The sequence below is a fragment of the Folsomia candida genome, unplaced genomic scaffold, assembly GCF_002217175.1.
Source record: "Folsomia candida strain VU population unplaced genomic scaffold, ASM221717v1 Fcan01_Sc020, whole genome shotgun sequence".
NCBI classification, from domain to species: domain Eukaryota; kingdom Metazoa; phylum Arthropoda; class Collembola; order Entomobryomorpha; family Isotomidae; genus Folsomia; species Folsomia candida.
The window spans coordinates 10,855-30,026 of record NW_019091212.1 but is presented as its reverse complement, the minus strand read 5'-3'; the positions used below and the strand labels follow the sequence as shown (position 1 = coordinate 30,026).

Below are 19,172 nucleotides of genomic sequence, written 5' to 3'. Positions count from 1 at the left end.
CAATCTTAAGTATATACACAACAAGTCTATGATATCAATGGAGTTCTAAACCAACTGGGGAGGAGATGGTGGAGGAAGATGTGGTTGCAACAGGGCTAAAAATAAATACCATATTTGGTCTGTCGCGTGCCTGCATGTGTCTCCAGATCCGGCTTCCAGTCAGCTTCAAGTCCATACCGGCGAACGGTTTTTTCTCTGGGATTTGAAACCGACAGAAAAAAATGCTCGTGTCACATCATCATCATTGGCATTGACAGTATTTCAGTGTAAGCGAAATGTAGCAAGTTTAATAATAATCGTGGCCAGTGTTTAATTAAGAGTGGCGATGGGGAAGCAACGGAAATCATCGACCTTCACGGACAAAGCGAACAATTGGCGATTTCCATTTCCGACCAAGAACAGCGGGGAGGATAGTCTTGGCTGCGGCGGCGGCGGCGGTGGGGGTGGTGCTCAAAGCAAGTCAATTATTCCAAGTCGGGTCAGAAACAGGTTCGAGACATCGTCGCATCATTTGCTCGTTGGACTTTCGTCGTCAATTCAGGGTTTTTCGAGAAAAGGGAAGAAAAAGGTGTCGTCATGTTTGACCGTAAGTGCGAAATGAGGTGGTCATCATGCATTAGAATGAGAACTATCAATTCTTGTCTTTGTTACAGAGTAAATGTCACCCGGTCGGGATAGCGTCGTCATCGGCAAGCCATTATAATGGTCATCTTAATAATTCAGGAACTACGACGACGGATAATGACACTAATAAGGATGAGTTGTCGTCATCTTCGTCCGTTTGTGACGTTGCATCGCCAACGGAAGATGACGAAGATGGTAAAAATGAGAATGAGACGTATGCTCGAATTGGAGATTACAATAGAGAAGAAGCAGCACCAGGTAAATTATATAGTCGTGTTTGCTATGGGAATTTGAACGTTTTTTTAATTCATAATTTCTTATTGAAGGTCACCCTCGACTCCCTCCACCCTTGAAACCTCTGTACTTTGAAGTCCCTCAAGAGGAAGAGCACCAACTGGTTGAGAGATCCTGGATTTATGGGGAAATTGATACCATTTTCTCCACAGATAGCAATAGACGGGGCGTTATCATTCATGGAAATCCGGGCACAGGTACAGGTCCAAAAATGGATTTCTCTCAGCTTATGCTCTCGGATTTTGGGCAAACTAGTGTCAATCTGCCACAAATTAAATTAGTATGAAATTTGCAAAGGGCAGGATCTCCCAATTATCACATTCGGCAAAGATATTTGCACCCAAAGAGGAGAAAAGCCGTAATAAATTTGGAAAGTGTAAAATTTGTCAATTGTATGATCTCGTTTTCTCCTCTTTGGATGAGAATATCTTTGCCGAATATCTCTCCAAGTATACCTGCGCCGTATCATTTTTGTAAATACATAAATAAAATGGGTACTTATCTATCTGAGTACTTTATTTATCAGGAAAAACTACGATTGCACTCCAACTTGTGGAAAACTCGTGTTTCGGGAGAAATATGAAACCAGAAAATGACGAACTCGGAAATGGGAGCTCTTTGGTCAAGCTAGCCTCGAAAATTGTGGCGTATCACTTTTGTCAAGTGGACAATAGAACGACCTGTCTGGTCCCGGACTTTGTGCATTCCCTGGCTGCCCAAATGTGCCAGGCTCCCGGTCTCTCCGCGTACCAGACGTATCTCGACGAGAATCCAGACGTCCAGGTTGGTCAGCAATACAAAAATCAGAATTTCGCTTCTTGTGGATTTGCCATTTGCACTGCGAAACGCAGGAAATGTGAGGTGCAAAAAACTGCAAGAAATTCTTGACGCGATTTCTTACAAGTGGTTACTCCCACCCGAAATGCTGAAAATAATCACGTGACCTATGTCATCAATGATATTTCTGCTTAATGTAGGACCTCCTTTCTACCCATCAATGCCTCACGGACCCCAAGAAAGCCTTCACGTCCGGAATTCTAGCCCCCCTTCGGGATCTCCACAAAGAGAAGAAGCTCATATTTCAAGACTACTTCTTCCTAATTCTGGACTCTGTCGACGAAGCAGAGTCACATTCCCGACCAGGAAATCATGGCGACACAATTTCAGGCTTCTTGTCGAAACATATCCTCAAAATTCCACCCTGGTTCAAAATCATTGCAACGATACGATCCAGTCAATTGGCACTTTTGGACTTTATTCCTTTCAAGCGGATAAGGTTATTTTGTGACCATTCGAATAATCACGATATTCAGAAGGCGGATATGTATTTATTCTCGGCTTTTTCATATAATGACGACTAACGGTCAAACTTTGTGGGGGTGTTCCTTAAATTTTATGGATCACTAAAATTTCAAAATATGTTTACAGAGTGTTACATATTTCTAGGTTTTCATTTTCAGACATATAAATATTTCCGCTCTTATTTCAAAAATACAGAAATCTTTTACATATTAAAAATACATAAATATTTTATAAAAAATTCAACGATGCGAGACGAATTTTTTTGCTGAACGAAATTCGACCAGCATTATTTTCAAAAATACAAATTTTGCGAAAATTCTTATTTTTGCGCTCTTTCGTACATATTTCGTAAATATTTTGACTTTCTTTTCTCAATATTAAATACATATTTCAGCAATTTTTCGTAAATACATATCCGCCCGCTGTTAATATTTATTTCCCAATTCATGACATACTTGACGTAACACCGTTTTTTCAACTATGTCCAGCCTGGACACAATGGATGACCGAGTGGACGCCGACGTACGTCAATATGTGAGTCAAAGACTGCAAAATCTTGCCAAACCTTGCACAACAACGGGAAGTGGGAAAAAGGAAACATTTCCGGTCGGAAACGGGAATAGAAAAAAAGTGGTCAGCAATAGCAGCAGCACTTTTCCAGGGTTGAAAACACATCTCCTCCAACTTTCCGGTGGTTCCTTTCTCTTCCTCAAACTTACCATTGATCTTATCGAGCACGGACATTTAGTCGTCAAACTGAACAACTTCAAAGTAAGCAGAAATCGAGGATGGCGATAAGATACGATGACGGGTTGTCATGCATGATGGTTTTTTCTATTTTTTCTCTCTCAGAATTTACCGATTTCTCTGCAAGAAGTATTTTCGCTTCATTGCAATCTCCGGTTTTCGTCCGGCCCTAAGTTTAAGGCTGTGACACCGATCCTTTCAACTTGTCTCGTTGCTCTGAATCCGCTCAACTTGTTGGAAATCTACCATTCCGTGAATTCTCTCCGATTCAAAGAAAATTTGGCGTGGGTCGAGTTTCTCAGGTTGTTCAAGGTAATATAGGACACATTTTTATTTGAGTAGCACTCATATCAGCGTCTCAAGTGTCGTGATATGTACTAGATTTCGCAAACGTAACAATGAAGGTCTCCCAGCGTATGCTCTCAGATTTTGAGCAAACTAGTGGCAATCGATCAGAAATTTAATTTAAATGAAATTTCCACGTTTGGCAGAGATATTTGCGTTGAAAGAGAGAAATGCGCCCTAAAGTTGACAAATTTACAATTTCCAAATTTACTGGGCGTTTTCTCCTCTTCGGATGCAAATATCTCCGTCAAACATGCGCATTGGGAGATTGTGTTCTTTGCTAATTTCGTACACATTAAATTTGTGATCGATTGACACTACATACGTAATTTTCTCACAATTGGAGAGGATACGCTGGGAGACCTCCATTGTTAGATTGTGAAATTGAGACATGCTTTGTGAGATTTGAGTACCCCCTCGACATAATATTGCAATAATACAAATCTAGTGCCTAAAATACGCTGCCCTTTTAATCTCTCCTTATCAGACTTTGCAAGGCTTGCTCGTAAAACGGCTGGACGCGACGTACATGTTTTTCCACTCTTCCTTCCGGGACTGGCTACTTGGGAAGGATTACTTTGGAAATGCGAGATTCACCTGCAATTCCGAGTACGTAGAAAACACGTTGTTGTTCACTGTGCAAAATTTGTAATCGCATTTTACAGCCACACAATGTCTCGTTACTCACATGCTTTTCTCAATCTGTGCAGAATGGGTCATGCCGCCATAGCGCTTCGCCTCCTGAGGGTCGAGCGTCCTTTAAGCAGTCACAAATTACTGGATCTCGCCCACCATCTTCTCAAAGCGAATAAATCTCTGCGAAGTGGGAGTGGTTCGTCGTCCTCCAAACTCTCTCAAGCCATTCTTCTGCTCAGCAGTTGTGAAAACGTGGCAACTGCACTCGTCTCACCGACCAATATTTATGCCACCAATCTTAAGGCATGTGCATTGCATTGATAAGCTCGTTGCTGTTTCGTTGTGGTTCTAGCTACTGTACAAAACAGGGATTTAACCTAAATTTAACCAAAGGGATTTGTCCAAAATAGAAAATGGGGTAAAACGTTACAAGTTCTTTAGTATTGAATGTTTCGATAATGCGTTGACCTATATGCATGTAATCTCCCATTTATGCTGAGGATTTTGCTGTGTAATACGGCATGGTTTAGAAAATTTCTTAATTCCTCATAAGAAAACATGGTAAAATAAAAGTCTGTAGAAATTTCGTGGTTTTACAAACACGTGCATAGATTTGCAAAAAGTATTTAATAAAGAACTTGCAATATTTTGCTCCATTTTCCAATGCAGAACGCTTTTTGACATTTTGGACAGTTTTACACACTTTGGGACCGTGTTCAGTCTAAAAGTAGTTTTGCACGTGCAAAACACACTGGTAAAAATTGACTACGTGGATAGTGGATTTTATGCAAAATTTTCTGTCACAGGTGTCCCGCCTGCTGCTCCTCGCGGGTGCTTCCCCCATGACGAAATGTCCCCTCAGTGGTCAATCCATCCTCGAGATTTGCACGGCTCACGGAAATGTTCCTCTCCTCGACCTCCTCCTCGAGTTTGGAGGGGATGTCAACGCGGAAAATGAGAAGGGCGACAATCTTCTTGCCCTGGCGTCTCGGTCTGGTCAATTGGACATGGTTCGTTTCCTGGTGGGAAGGGGTGCCATGTAATAAACTAGAGTTCAAGTTCCTGTGCATGTCATTTGCATAAAGATGTATGTAGAAGACTGATCATTTACAGATACTAATTGTTTTGGATTTTTTGGTAAAATGTGAATAAAATTTGGACAATCTTTTAATTTTGTATTTTTGTACCATCATCGGCACCATCTCATCCCAGACAAACTTCTTTTTGTCTAAGATTCTACCAGCCATTTGAGTTTTATTCTATTAAGTGTCGTCACTCTTATTGTGATCGTTTTGTCCGTCCGTCCGTCCGTAAGCTGCATATCTCCGGAATGCCTCAACATGTTGAAAAGCCGTTTTAACCATTGTCCTTCTAATTTGTATTTCTCGGTCGAGTTCGATAATGGCGTCAATCTAGCCACCCCCACAGCTCGAGGGGGTCTGGTCCAAAATTAAATTTAACCTTCATGTCATAAATCAAGTAATTTTCATATGCTGTCATTTTACATTTTACTGTAAATATGACGACGCCACTTTTTTATGCTCGTTTGACACGGTATATTTTATTTTGTACTTCTTGAAATTCCAGTATTAATTAATTACTTTATGTATCCGACTGAAAGTCGTGGTCTCCGTGAGTGAGCAATAGTGCATCTTAAATCAGGTTTCTGGTCAAGTTTTACACCATCACCACACCGCCACTAAAACCAGAACAAGGTGAACCGATGGAAAGTTCGAGGCAACTTTTGGCCCGACTAACTGGATGGAATATTTCTTGGGCTTGCTTACCTTGGAAGAGTTGTTTTCATCTTCCACCAACCAAACCGACCTCAACAACGTCACACGACACGACACGACATGACATTTATTATACTCTTCTCTGTCTCTCTCTCTCTTATACATCAGTTTTATGGCGACGTTTAAAATTTTTTCCACCGTCTCACACACCCATCCGTTCCACCAATGAGAGCGAAGGGCCGGTTTATGTTTATGCCACTGGATCATGATCACCTCACTCGACCAGGCCAGGCCAGGAGTGGATCTCTTTGAATACGTAATTTTAATTGCCAAGTGACCAAGTCCAGTTTTTACAAGAATCTCGCTTTAACCTGGTCTGGTCACCCAAATCGTGTTCTGAAACCACAACCACCTTTCGCTTCTCCTGAAGGTGATCTCGGGTAAATACATACGTGGTCATCGTCACTGCTAATTACTCGACCTTCTTCTTTTTCTTCCATCTATGACAAGTCTCCACCAAGTCGAGCACGTTGTCAGTATCGCTGCGTGCTTCATGCCAACTAGAATTAAGTCCGACTTTTGAGACGCAATACGAAATTCCTTCCTTCATTCGTCGTCAGAATGGTATAAGTTGCATACTTATCTGCGTATCAATTTGTTCGAGAAGGTTTTCATGTCATATAATTTGATTTGCAGGGTGACAGCAAAGTGGTCGGAACCTGTTACGAAGACAAAGGGCCACAGGTATGGATGCAAAACAAAGTGAAAGTTTCCACTTCCACTTGAATAATGCAGATTGCAAAGTCGGCAGAAATTGTAAACTTGTCTGGCATAAATTTTTCAGCCCCCTTCTGGAAAATTCACCCATTTCGATCACATTACGCATTGGGTTGGAAATGCAAAACAGGTGAGTGAGTGAAGCGTAGATAACAATGGAGCCTCCATTATTGAGGTCTCGCAGCGTATGCGATCAGATTTTGAGCAAACCAGTGTCAATCGATCACAAATTAGTATGAAATTATAAAGGAACGTGCAAAACTTGTCAGCTTTGGGGCGCATGTTCTCCCCTTCGGTTGCAAATATCTCCGCCAATCGTGACCATTGGGACATCGTGTCTTTTTCAAATTTCATGCTGATTAAATTTGTGCTCAATTGACACTGGTTTGCCCAAAATTGGAGAACATACGCTGAGAGACCTCCATCGTGAGGAGAAGAAAGAAAAAGCCAGGATCAATTATGAAGTTGACTTCGCTCTGCCAATTAAAAAGTTTGCATAAAACGAGAAACATTTTGACAAGCACAACTTTGTCATGCAGTTTCAGTTATTCGGATCATCTTTCGTGCAGAGAAAGTCAATTACCGTGTGACACATTGTTATTGAAGCCTTATTAGTAAAATTATTGTGCAATGTCAACTTAACCAGACAGCTTTTTTGGTCTTTGTCCAATTAGGCGTCCACCTTCTACTGCGTGCGGATGGGGTTTCAGCCGTTGGCATATGCGGGTTTGGAAACCGGCTCGAGGAAAGTAGCGGCTCATGTAGTTCGCCAAAATAAAGTAGGAGTATATTCAATTTTTTGCCCAATTAGGCGTATTTTTCAAGCTTCCCAATTACACAAGGGTTCGATCCTTCCTTCCAGATCATTCTCGTCCTCAAATCCGCCTACGAGCCGGACGATAAGGAAATGGGGGATCATTTGGTCCGACATGGCGACGGGGCGAAAGACGTCGCCTTCACGGTCGAAGATTTGGATGAGATTGTCAAGGTACATACACACACTTTAATAAATATTAGTTTGCTGAGCAAGTGGATGATGCAAATAAACAGTGTTTCGTTTCTTGGGGGTTTGCCACATGTTTTGCATTAACTCAAGAAATGCGATGTGCAAGAAAGTGCAAGAAATTTAAGACTTCTAACGATGTATGAAATACATCAGCGGGGCGTAGTTTCTTACGCCTTGTACTTCTTGCAGGTCAAAATACCTGCAAGAAACCACTATCGTGCAGCTATTTCTTGCAAGTGCTTACCTGCACACGAAACACTGCTCCTAAATCAATACTATATGATTCATGTGTATAATATAGCGAGCCAAACAGCGTGGTGCAACAATTGTGCGAGACATTTGGGAAGAATCTGATGAAAATGGGAAAGTTCGATTCGCCACGATCCAAACGGTGGGTCTCTCCTTTTTATGTGTAGAAAAAATGCTAAAAATACGACGTTTCTGCCTCTCTCTCTCTACTTTTTGTCCTCGTGTTATTCATTTCGAAGTGTCACGTTGCGTTGTGTTGTCGTTATCTAAAATGTTTTTCGTCCTTTTTTTAGTACGGCGACACGACACATACTTTCATCGAACGTGGAAATTACCAAGGTCTCTTTCTCCCCGGGTATGGCAAACCTCTCTTCGAAGACCCTTTGTCTGCAAAGCTGTAAGTTATATTTGTGAAGGCATAAGGGGAACTAATGTGTTCTCCAAGACTATTCAATCCGGGACATGTCGCGAGACTATGAGGACGATGATAATGATAACGATGACAGTTTTTGTTGTATGTGTCTCATTTTCGCCCTTTTCTCCAACAAGTGTGGTCTGGTAGGACGAGTACCCTCGAAAACATGAGATTTTCAGTGTTTCTAATGCGAGTAACCACTTCCAAGAAATAACGGGGAGAAAGTGGTCTATTTTGCCCTGCAAGAAATGCAAGGCGCAAAAAACTGCGCTTACGCTATATTTAATATGATATGACACGTGGCGAGATAGCGCAATTTCGTGCAGTTTCTTGCACCTCGCATTTCTTGCTTTGCAGTCCGCGAAATGTAGCAAACTGGCAAAAATCGAAACACTACAGATTTCTTTAACCAACTTTTCCCAATAATTGACAGCTAGATTTTACGCTGGTGGGGTGGAGAAAAAGGGGGAATATGTATGTACGAAGGGGCAAAATAAGTTATGACGAGGCAGGGAGACACATTCCCCGAGGAGAAAGTTAATAGAACTCTGATTTCATGGAAAAGAGAGAGAGAAAAAAAAGTGAAAATCTGTCTCCTACTTTTTTTCCAGGCCGACCTGTCACTTGGGTTTTATTGACCATATTGTGGGAAACCAGCCGGATCTGGAGATGGAGGATGTGGTCAAGTGGTACGTATTTGTATGATGGCGATACGTGGACAGGATAAATAAATTAGGTCACGTCTTTTCCGCTTAATTCTCCCTCCCCTGCGATACACGCTGAACTGACCGAGGTGGCATTGTCTCGGGACAGAAAGACTGACGCACTCATTCCGAGTATTGTCCAATTCAATTTTGTCCCACTTTTACGTAATGGGCAGAGAAAATGACCAGATTTGACCTTATTAGTTTATTATCATTTCCGCCTGTATCGTCGTCGCCCTCGCTCCATGTGACTCACAATGTGGTCTCCCAGCGTATGCTCTCCGATTCTGAGCAACTTAGTATGCAATTTGCAAAAAACACCTCCCAAGTAATGGTCACATTTGGCAGAGATATTTGCATCCGAAGAGGAGAAAGCGCCCAGTAAATCTGAAAAGTGAAATTTGTCAACTTTACTCTGCCTTTTCTCCTCTTTGGATCCAAATCTCTGCCAAACGTGTCCATTGGGAGATCATGTCCTTCGCAAATTTTATACTAATGAAATTTGCCAATGGATTGACACTGGTTTGCCCAAAATCGGATCGCATACGCTACGAGACCTCCATTGTGAGCTATATACACACACATATATGTAAGAATAATGATGATGAATACATCCAATCCACGAACCAATTCCAGGTACGAATCGACACTCCTGTTCCATCGATTCTGGTCTGTTGATGACAGCCAAATCCACACCGAGTACTCCGCACTCCGCTCCATTGTCGTGGCCAATTGGGAGGAAACAATCAAAGTGAGTGTACATTTAGAGCCGTGGTCGCCGTAGAACTTACGCCACCACCACAAACGATCATTAATATTGTTTCGGAAACATTCCAAGATAGAGATGGAGACAGATTTATTGAATTTCCTCCCAATCCCAGCCATCCAGCCCGAGAGTAATCAATGTTTTCCCACTTTCTCCCTCACAAAATCTCCACTACCAAACCAACCACGTCGAACCGATATTGTTGGGTGGCGATGGTGATGATCCCTGTTAAATTACTGCTTTCTCCCCCAAATCTCTATCTCTGATCCGTAGAAATGTACCCAATTGACGATTAATTACATTCTTCACTCCCGTTACGCAAGACAAAACGGGATCGGAGTTTTATGTATTTTATGTTATGAACAGAGGGCGGATATGAAATTACAAAAAATCGCTGGTATGAAAGATTTAGGGGGAAAAAATACCATAATATTTACGAAATATGTACGAACAAACCTATAAAAATAAGAATTTTCGCAGAGTTTGTACTTCGAATTTAATACTCTGGATTTTGTATGGTCGAATCTCTTCGTTTCAAAATTCGTCTCACATTGTTGAAATATGTACAAAGCATATTTTTGAAAAAACGTAAAAAAATAAGCATTTTTGAAATAATAGCGGAAATATTTATGTCTGAAAACCTAGAAATATGTGACAATATGTAAAAAATATTTTGAAACCTTTGATGATCTATACGAGTTAACGAACACACGCACAAAGTTTGACCGCGGTCACCAAATGAATATGCTGAAAATAAATACATATCCGCCCTCCGATCATTATGGCGATCGTATGATTTTTCGCTTTTCTCCTTTTCTTTGCGAGGATTCTTTCCCACTTTCTTTTTCCAGATATTTGGCACGGGATAATATTTATATGTATGTTTTTTCCTTGTGTAATATCAGATGCCAATTAATGAGCCGGCTCCAGGCAAGAAAAAGTCTCAAATTCAGGAGTACGTCGACTACTACGGCGGAGCTGGCGTGCAGCATATCGCCCTCAACTCGCAGGATATCATCAAAGCCGTGAGTGACACAATATTCCGAATTCCGCCATGCAAAATCATACCGAACCAAACCCACATCAAAGTGAAAGCATGCAGGATGATGTAACTTGACAGGACGGGATCGAGTCGTATAGCGTTTTATTTACGTATCCCAGATATTTATTTATGTAACAAAAAAAGGCAGTTATATAACTTTAATTTGGGAAGAGATCAAATTTTTGACAATTCTTTCCCATTAAATTCTCACATTTCTAATCATAACGGTTGCATAAGTTAGGATGGAGGTCTCCCTGCGGACGCTTTCCGATTTTGAGCAAATCAGTATCAATCGATTACAAATTTATAAAATTGGCAAAGGACACGACCTCTCAATGGGCACGTTTGGTGGAGATATTTGCATCCAAAGAGGAGAAAACATGCCGTAAATTTGGAAATATAAGGCTCGCTTTCTCCGCTTTGGATGCAAATATCTCTGCCAATCGTGACTATTGGGAGATCGTGTCCTTTCTAAATTTCATACTAATTAAATTTGTCATCGACTGACACTAGTTTGCTCAAAATCTGAGAGCATACCCTGTGAGACCTCCATTGTCAAATACATGCATATGCTTACATACACATTTCTGCCAAAAGTCAGTAAAATCTGGCTTCGAATATCTCAAATTTAATTAGTTTCCTTCCTCCGTCATTTTTGCAGGTGAAAGCACTCCGTGAGCGTGGGACCGAGTTTTTAGAAGTTCCCCGAGTTTATTACACAACTCTGCGAGAAAATCTGAAAAATTCCAAAGTCAAGGTTGCCGAGGACCTGGACATTTTGGAGGTGAGTGACTGAGGAGAGCGGTGGAATTGTGTAAAGTGAAGCTTTGATCCTTACACAACTTTGATCTCGATTTGATCCAGGCCCTTCACATCCTCATCGACTACGACGACAACGGCTATCTCCTCCAAATCTTCACCAAACCGGTGCAAGATCGACCCACGCTGTTCTACGAGGTTATTCAGCGACGCAACCACAACGTACGTGAGAGACGGCTTGTTTTTTGACATGTTCTTACGCAATTTGACCTCGTCCGTCTGTCCGTCTGTCTGTCTGCGTCTTAGGCTGGCTCCGACATACATTCACAGATCGACATTCACCGTGTGCATTGCATTGCCCAAACAATTTCATCTCGGCTTTTCCTCAATATTTATTTATATTGATTCTGCCCAGGGTTTGTAAAACGGGGTGTATTGATTTTTTTAAGGAATTTTGTTTCATTGGATTTTATTTTGTTTTATTTCATTGAGTCCAGTGTTTCGGTTTGCACGTATGAGACTGCTTTTGGACTGGAAACTGTCCAAAATTGTCTAAAAGCATACAACATTTGAAAATGGGGCAAAATGTTGCAAGTTCTTTATTAACGACTTTTTGCAAATCTATGTAGAATGCAGATATGTAATCTCCCATTAAATTTGAGCATTTTGGTTGGTGTGACCACGAAATTTGGACAAACTCTTATTTTAGCATGTTTTCTTATGAGAAATTTTCTATACCATACCGTATTACTCATCAAAATGCTCAAAATTAGTGGGAGATTATATGCACATACATACGTCAATGGATTATCGAAAGATTCAATAAATAAGAACTTGTCACATTCTGCCCCACTTTCTTTTTGACACTTATGGACATCTTGGGCGTCCAAAATTCGGTGTCCAAAACCAGTTTTGCACGGCTGTTTTTGACCCAGCGAAACCCTAAAAGTGTCCTTTTCCTGGTCAAATTATGCCCCACCACAGCAAACCCATGTGTCAAAAGCCATGTGTATGTGTCTGATCCATCCTTCTTTTATCTCTCGTAGGGATTTGGGGCTGGAAATTTCAAAGCTTTGTTCGAAGCATTCGAGACGGAGCAGGATAAAAGAGGAAATCTGTAAATAAATTCGACTCTGCCGGATCAAACCAGTCGTCCGTACCACAAAACTATTTACTTTTGACTTTATCAAACCCAATCCCGACCTGAAGTCTGCAACACCAATCGACCCACTAATTGTGGATTTATTTCGCTTCATCATTATTATTATCGTCATCTGCTCTTTCTGTCTGTCTGTCCATCTGTGGCCATGTGCACCTACGTACGTACGTCCGTACCCACCCACTGCTTTTCCAGTGGAGCAAATTACTTACATGGAAAATTTCAAGTTCATTATCTCATTCCTTTGTAAACACGAAGCCAAGTAATATTTGTAGTGGTTTGGTTATGGCTCGGCTTGATAAGTGAGCGAGTGAGTGGTGGGGCCATAAAAATAAATAAATTGCTTGCTCTAAATTCGGCCGACCTCTGTTCTTCCTCATTAATTAATTACGTGCACTTTTAATGTGAATGATATTATATGTACATACATACATAAAGCAAATAAAAATATTAAGATGGGAATTTTAACTCGGTAAATTATTATATGGCATCAAAATTATTAAACATATGAACAGACGGTATGGAAATGTATGTACGAAAAATGGGTGAAATATGCATTTAAAATTTAGGAAAAAACACTAATATATTTTATTTACCAAATAAAAAAACATATAAATAAGAATAATTTTTTAAAAAGTCGAGAAAATATGCAAAAGATCACGTATTTTTGAAATAACAGAGGAGATATTTATGTCTTACAAGCTAGAAATATTTGACAATATGTAAAAACATTTTACGAGTTATGGAACACACGGGTCGTCATCAAATGACAAAGTTGAAACTAAATACATATTTGCCCTCTGATTATTATATGAAACTCGAGAAGCAAGATTGTAAAATAATTGTAAAATATTACATGAAAGCAACATTGTTGTGACAAGTTCTCATATTTCATTAGATTTTGCATACAATAAATGTGACCCGTATGGTAGACAAAAAAGCAATATGTCATATCCCACGGTCTTCTGCTCCTGCTTGGTCTCTGTAATAAAAGTGGTCTCGGTTTCCTTCTTCTTCTTACTCTGCTTTAATCACCTCTTTCGTTTTGTTTCCTTGTGGAAGAAATTGTAAAGTCATTACGCGTTATGCAAGCAACCCATTAAATATTATTAAGGGGTGAACCCCTTTATGAGATCGGTATGTCCGTCCCTCCGTCTGTCTGTCTTTTGGGGAGACAACTCGGAACTTTAAGCTTAGAGAATGAACCTATTGTGTCAAGGGGACGAACAAATTCGAATTTGGGAATTGAAGGTCAAAAGGTCATGGCGCCAGGTCATAAGGTCATAATACTTTGAATGACAAGAGGGTCATTTGACACGTCACATGACTGTTTTTTATCCAACTTCATATGTTTATTGACCTGCGACGACCCCGTGACCGGTCAAATCTCAAGAACCCCACGTCTACATGAACCCCTTGGTTCCACCCCCTCTTTACACTCGTTCTTTACCCCGGTTTATTATTATGTCTGACTCGGTCGTCTTATCGGGACAAATTATGACCAGCCGTAAACCCGTCTCCGGTTTCACTGCTACTTTTACAAGAGCCAATAAGTTGCTGGAATGGAGTTGCATTCAGTTGCATTGCATTGTTCGCTGCCTGCCTGAATTTGATGGATATGTCGTCTTCTCTGTTTTTATCTCGTTATCTAATCATAATCCGAACCACACCAGTCCGTAAATATGTGCATAAATGTGGAGAGAGCGGGCTAAATAAAACTTTTGCATATTAAATATTTGCATCTTTATGGTCGAATGGATGGTTGGTATTTTATGGTGTGTAATGCATTTCGCAGTCCAATAACATCACCATCTTGCATCGCGTCGGCCGTCGGCCAGAATTATAGAGTTGGATAGAGTAGTAAATAAATATATAGTTTGTTGGACAGACCATGCAGGTTATTACCCTGCCTGATTTTTCAGCAGTAGCACATTGTGCACAGCCTTATTTGCTTGCGTAGTCAAAATAATAATTATTAGTGCAAATAATGTAATGCAGCCAGAGTGTTGCACGGTGTATGAAATAAAGTATGATTCATGGTAGAAGAGTATATGTAAGCACAACGTTTGAAGTAATGGCTTCCTTATAGTTTGCTTATTTATTTGCGCTGCCACTTATGTACACCACGACTGGACAAGTTATTAGAGAGAAGGAAATGGTCTGCCGCCGGACTTGTTAAGGCAATGATCTCAAGGCAGGGTTCTTAAAATGGGGTGGATTTAAACTGCATTTTATGCTATGTTTTTGGACAAAGGTGAAAAAAACGAGTAGTAAGTACATAGTACATGGGGACCCGATAACTCGTCACCAAAATCGGCATAATTATGTAACACATTTTTAATCATTTTTCAGCTCTGGGAATTTATTTTAAAATTCTGGACGACAAATTTGTAGTCAGTGAGCTGATTAATAGAATGGCGATGAGTTTTTACACCAGTTCTAATTTTTCTGAAGGCTTCTTAAACTTGAGAACTACTCTTCAAAAACTGTCAAAATCTGGAGGGTACATTTTGAAAAAATTGGCAACGACCTGCTTTAAAAATTTAATTCATCCAGTCCTACGTTGGAACACGGTGGGTTTAAACTGCATTTTATGGCGTGTTTTTGGACAGGATGAAAAAAAAAGTGAGTAGCACATGGCTGAATCGTGCCACAAAATGCATACCGTCTTGTAAACCCTGTATTCATAAGTGTGTGCAGTTGTACGTATGTACCTACATATTTATTACCAAATCTTTCTTGTCGGTCAGTCAAAAGTGCATAATGATGTCGTGCATGCATTTCTCCGTGTGTGTGCCATGACGATGATGATGATGACCATTCCATTATTATTAAATATTATCTGGCACGTCAATCACTCCGTGGACAAAGAGCGAGGCAATGTACTTGCCCAGGTCGTATAATAATTTCGTTTTTTCCTCCTCTTTATCCATCTTGGGTAGTGCACTTGTCAATTTGAAAGCTACAGATATGGAAGTAATAAGTACAGCATCCTGTCCAGCTAGGCATGCATGCAGGTGACATTGCTGTCAAAATCAGCCATGTGTCATCAGACATCCACGTTTGGAGTTTGCCTGCGATATCCTCATATTTATCTGGAAGCAGTGTTTCGGGGGCAAGTAACCATTTGCAAGAAATGACGGCAAGAAAGTGGTTTCTTGCAGGTAAATATTTTAACCTGCAAGAAATGCAAGGCGCAAGAAACTACGCCCAAATACTTCATGTGACTACATGACGCCTCTTTCTTGCACTTTCTTGTAGTTTCTTGCACCTAACTGCGTTTTTTGCTTTGCAGTGCAAGAAATTAGCAAACCCGTAAGAAACGAAACACTGTGAATAAGCTTCTCCTTTTCTGTGTCGTTACTTTCGTCGTCGTCGCATTTCATTTTGTGACGGGTTCAGAAATCTGGTTTGATTTAATTCTGTAAAAGTGAGAGGGATGAAGATAATACGAAATCTGTCCTCCGGTCGCTTGATAACTAAATGCGTACATATCTACATATCATCTCCCACTCTGCTCGCACAAATCTACATAAGCCTTTCTTTATACGTAAAGTTGAACAGTTTTCCTCTTGCACACAAAAAAAGCTTTGCAAGCAAGTAACACTTCTTCTTCCCCTTCTTCCTCGAAGAGGTGACAAACAAACCAAACCACCAAAAAGTGTGGGGACATCGAACCCAAAGAAGTAAGGACTGGATTGGTTTCGTTTGAGAGATACGCATGCATACATTATTACACACACGATTAATTGACACCGTTTCTGCGGGGTGGGGACGGTTGCGAGAATTGAATTATTTGTAAACAAAATTTTATTTGTTTAAACCTTGGCAAAAGTTCTTTGCTTTGGTCGCAACTCCAAAAATTCGTAGAACATTTAGCGTTTTTTTACTTTCTGAAGTAAAATAATTTGTCCGAAAATTTATAATTTCAAACTGAGAACTAGACCTAGCACGTTTTTATGAATTTATTCTTAATAATTTTTATTTCTTAGGAATAACACGATCTCCCTTTTCGAATTTATTCTAATTTATCAATTTAAATATGTACTTGTACTATATATATATTAAATCAATGTAATGCTCTCACCACCATAAAAAATCAACCCACTACAAATTTCCGTCTCATCTTGTGTTCCATTATTCACCTAAATTTTTATACGCAAATGGCACGATATCGCAAAAAAAATAATCCCCAGAATTTTCTGCCAAGCTTTTAGGTTTTCGAAAATTTACAATTTGTTTCTGAAAACTATTCATTTGTCGCGCAACATATTAGAATATTTAGAATATTGCATTATTACGCAATGATCCCCATCATCTGCTTTGCCTGCTGGTAAAGAGGAAGACGAGGAATATGTACATATCTGTACGCACGGAAAATGCGAAATGGAAGAGGTTGAAGAGACGAATGGTTGGATATTAGGGTCTCCCAAGTTTGTAAAAAAGATCTGAAAAAGCGAAAAGCTAAAAAATCTGAAATTCGCTTTTTTCGCTCAATACTTGACTGTCCCGATTTTTTATCGCTTGAATACTCCGGAGCAGAGAATGGGTGGTCAGGAAAATTTCGAGTTTCTTTTAAAATTTAAATTTGCTTCATGTTGGATATGATAAAACAACTATCTAAGATCATGTAAATCCAAAAATTACCAAAATGGGATGAAAATAGGATTTTTGGCAAAGGTTTGAATGCGGTAGTTTTAGTGGTTGCAATGCTTTTCAGGGGTTGTGGCGGGCGCAGGTGGGGCACTGGAATAAAATCCTCCCTCACTTTTCATACACTCACCTGATATTGCAATATATTCCATAGGGCATCAAAATCGGGCGATGTCCCCTTAAACATGTCTCTGAGAGACTGATTTTTCATTCAAAGTAGTAAAAAGAGCGAAAAAATCATCTTAAGGTAGATTTTATTTTTGAGCAGAAAAAGCGGAAAAAAGATCGGAATCGCATGCGCAGTGCGGTTTACAAAAAGAGCGAAAAAATCGTGAGCGGAAAAAGCGATTTTTTTTACAAAGTTGGGACACCCTATTATTCCTGCGTCACATTTCGTTAGGCGTGGACCTTTTAGTGAATCCGAAATAAAATCCGAATCCTCCTCTCTCTCTCCTTCCTGACAACAACCTTTCACATCCATTCCAGGAAAACGAGGTAACAAAAACCAAACCCACATCTGAAGGGAAAGAACGGCATATTACGAGTCAACAAATGCATGCAATTTCTTTCTTTACGACTTCTGCGAAAAGTGTACATATGTTTTTTATACATGCTTTCATGAGGAAGTGACTCCACTCGTGTGAGCGAGGTGAGGTTTGTATGTACCTTTCTTACATACAGTGTTTCGTTCCTTGCTATATTTCTCGCACTTACAAACATCTCTTGAACATTTCGTTTTGCACATTTCTTTAAAACGCAAGAAATGTGAGGTGCAAGAAAGTGCAAGAAATATGCTCCATCCGGCCACGCGCTGTATGAAATGTAGCGGCGGGGCGCAGTTTCTTTCGCCTTGAATTTCTTGCAGGTCAAGATAAATAGCTGCAATAAACCAGTTCCTTGCAAGTGGTTACTTGCACCCGAAACCCTGCCAACTTACAGCCACAGCTACCCAAAATACTTAAGGGTTGACATTTCGCATAAAAAATGAACGATGAACAAACTCTGGCAGGCAGGCAGGAAAGAAGTATGGCGAGGACTGGATAGCGTTTTTCTCTGAAAGGTGTGTATCATGCACATACAAACACAAAGAAACGACACCGACCGACCGACTCCTTATTTTATTGTTGTAGCATTATTATTATTATATTGATCATAAATGTAACTTTTACATATTCCGTTGGGGATACGGGAAAAAGTGCATTGATTTTTGCCATTTTTTTCGTATCACGTTTCGCTACGAGGCATGTATGTACGTATGCACACACGTATGCATGTAAATACGTGGAGCCGCATCATGATTACGGATTAGCTTGTGAGTAAAACTAAAAAGTTTTGTTGTCGAGAGTGGTAAATTAGTCACGTGGACTGGGTGGAGTGTAGTTCCTCTGAGGCTTTTTTTATGAACTTGCTGTTTTTCTACCCTCTTCTGCATAACGTCGAAATGAAACGTTGAATTTTTTGGAGTCAACTAACTTCAAAATATTTCTGGTAAAATGCTCAATTCGATTCGAGTACATTACATCTCTTGACTTGCTTGCATCCTGCCACGCCACGCCACGCCACGTTCCATAAAAATAGTTTAGCTTACTTTAGCAAGTTTGAGTTTGACCCCATTTTAGGAAATGTTCACATTTATAGCGATATTATTCCAGTAGAATGGAGATGATACTATCCAATGTTTCCGCTGCTCCGTGGAGATCCACATTTCTCATAATGTTGTGTTACTCTCTGTTTTCAATTCTATATATTATTCTGCCTCGACGGTCTACTTTATTTTGCAGAGCTTGGTTTTCCATCACATCACGGTTCCTTATTTCCTTTAGGAGTGGTTTTGGTCTCGTTTGGGTTGTTTGATGATGGCAGAGAATAAGTGTGTGCCAGGGTTTCGGTGTGGTTTTAAACAATTTTTGACACCGGAGTTTGGACGTCCGAAATGTCCAAAAGTGTCCAAAATGCTT

The 19,172-nt window shown here is 40.2% G+C and overlaps 2 protein-coding genes across 2 annotated transcripts; both read left to right on the top strand.

The window, feature by feature from the left end:
- Nucleotides 1-325: 325 nt before the first annotated feature.
- Nucleotides 326-5,005, top strand: LOC110858179 (protein TANC2-like). The gene is made up of 10 exons (XM_022106863.2): nucleotides 326-586; nucleotides 654-882; nucleotides 951-1,115; nucleotides 1,445-1,701; nucleotides 1,896-2,194; nucleotides 2,709-2,991; nucleotides 3,073-3,279; nucleotides 3,800-3,921; nucleotides 4,023-4,251; nucleotides 4,755-5,005. Exons 1-10 carry the CDS (start codon nucleotides 326-328, stop codon nucleotides 4,989-4,991), a joined length of 2,289 nt encoding a protein of 762 aa, XP_021962555.1. The 3' UTR covers nucleotides 4,992-5,005.
- A 1,170-nt stretch (nucleotides 5,006-6,175) lies between these two features.
- Nucleotides 6,176-13,029, top strand: LOC110858088 (4-hydroxyphenylpyruvate dioxygenase). The gene is made up of 13 exons (XM_022106749.2): nucleotides 6,176-6,308; nucleotides 6,381-6,428; nucleotides 6,529-6,591; nucleotides 7,136-7,240; nucleotides 7,324-7,449; nucleotides 7,769-7,858; nucleotides 8,010-8,113; nucleotides 8,743-8,820; nucleotides 9,472-9,586; nucleotides 10,507-10,626; nucleotides 11,305-11,427; nucleotides 11,508-11,624; nucleotides 12,449-13,029. The coding sequence occupies exons 1-13, from the start codon at nucleotides 6,306-6,308 to the stop codon at nucleotides 12,521-12,523; spliced, it is 1,167 nt and encodes a 388-aa protein (XP_021962441.1). The 5' UTR covers nucleotides 6,176-6,305; the 3' UTR covers nucleotides 12,524-13,029.
- The last annotated feature ends 6,143 nt before the right edge of the window (nucleotides 13,030-19,172 follow it).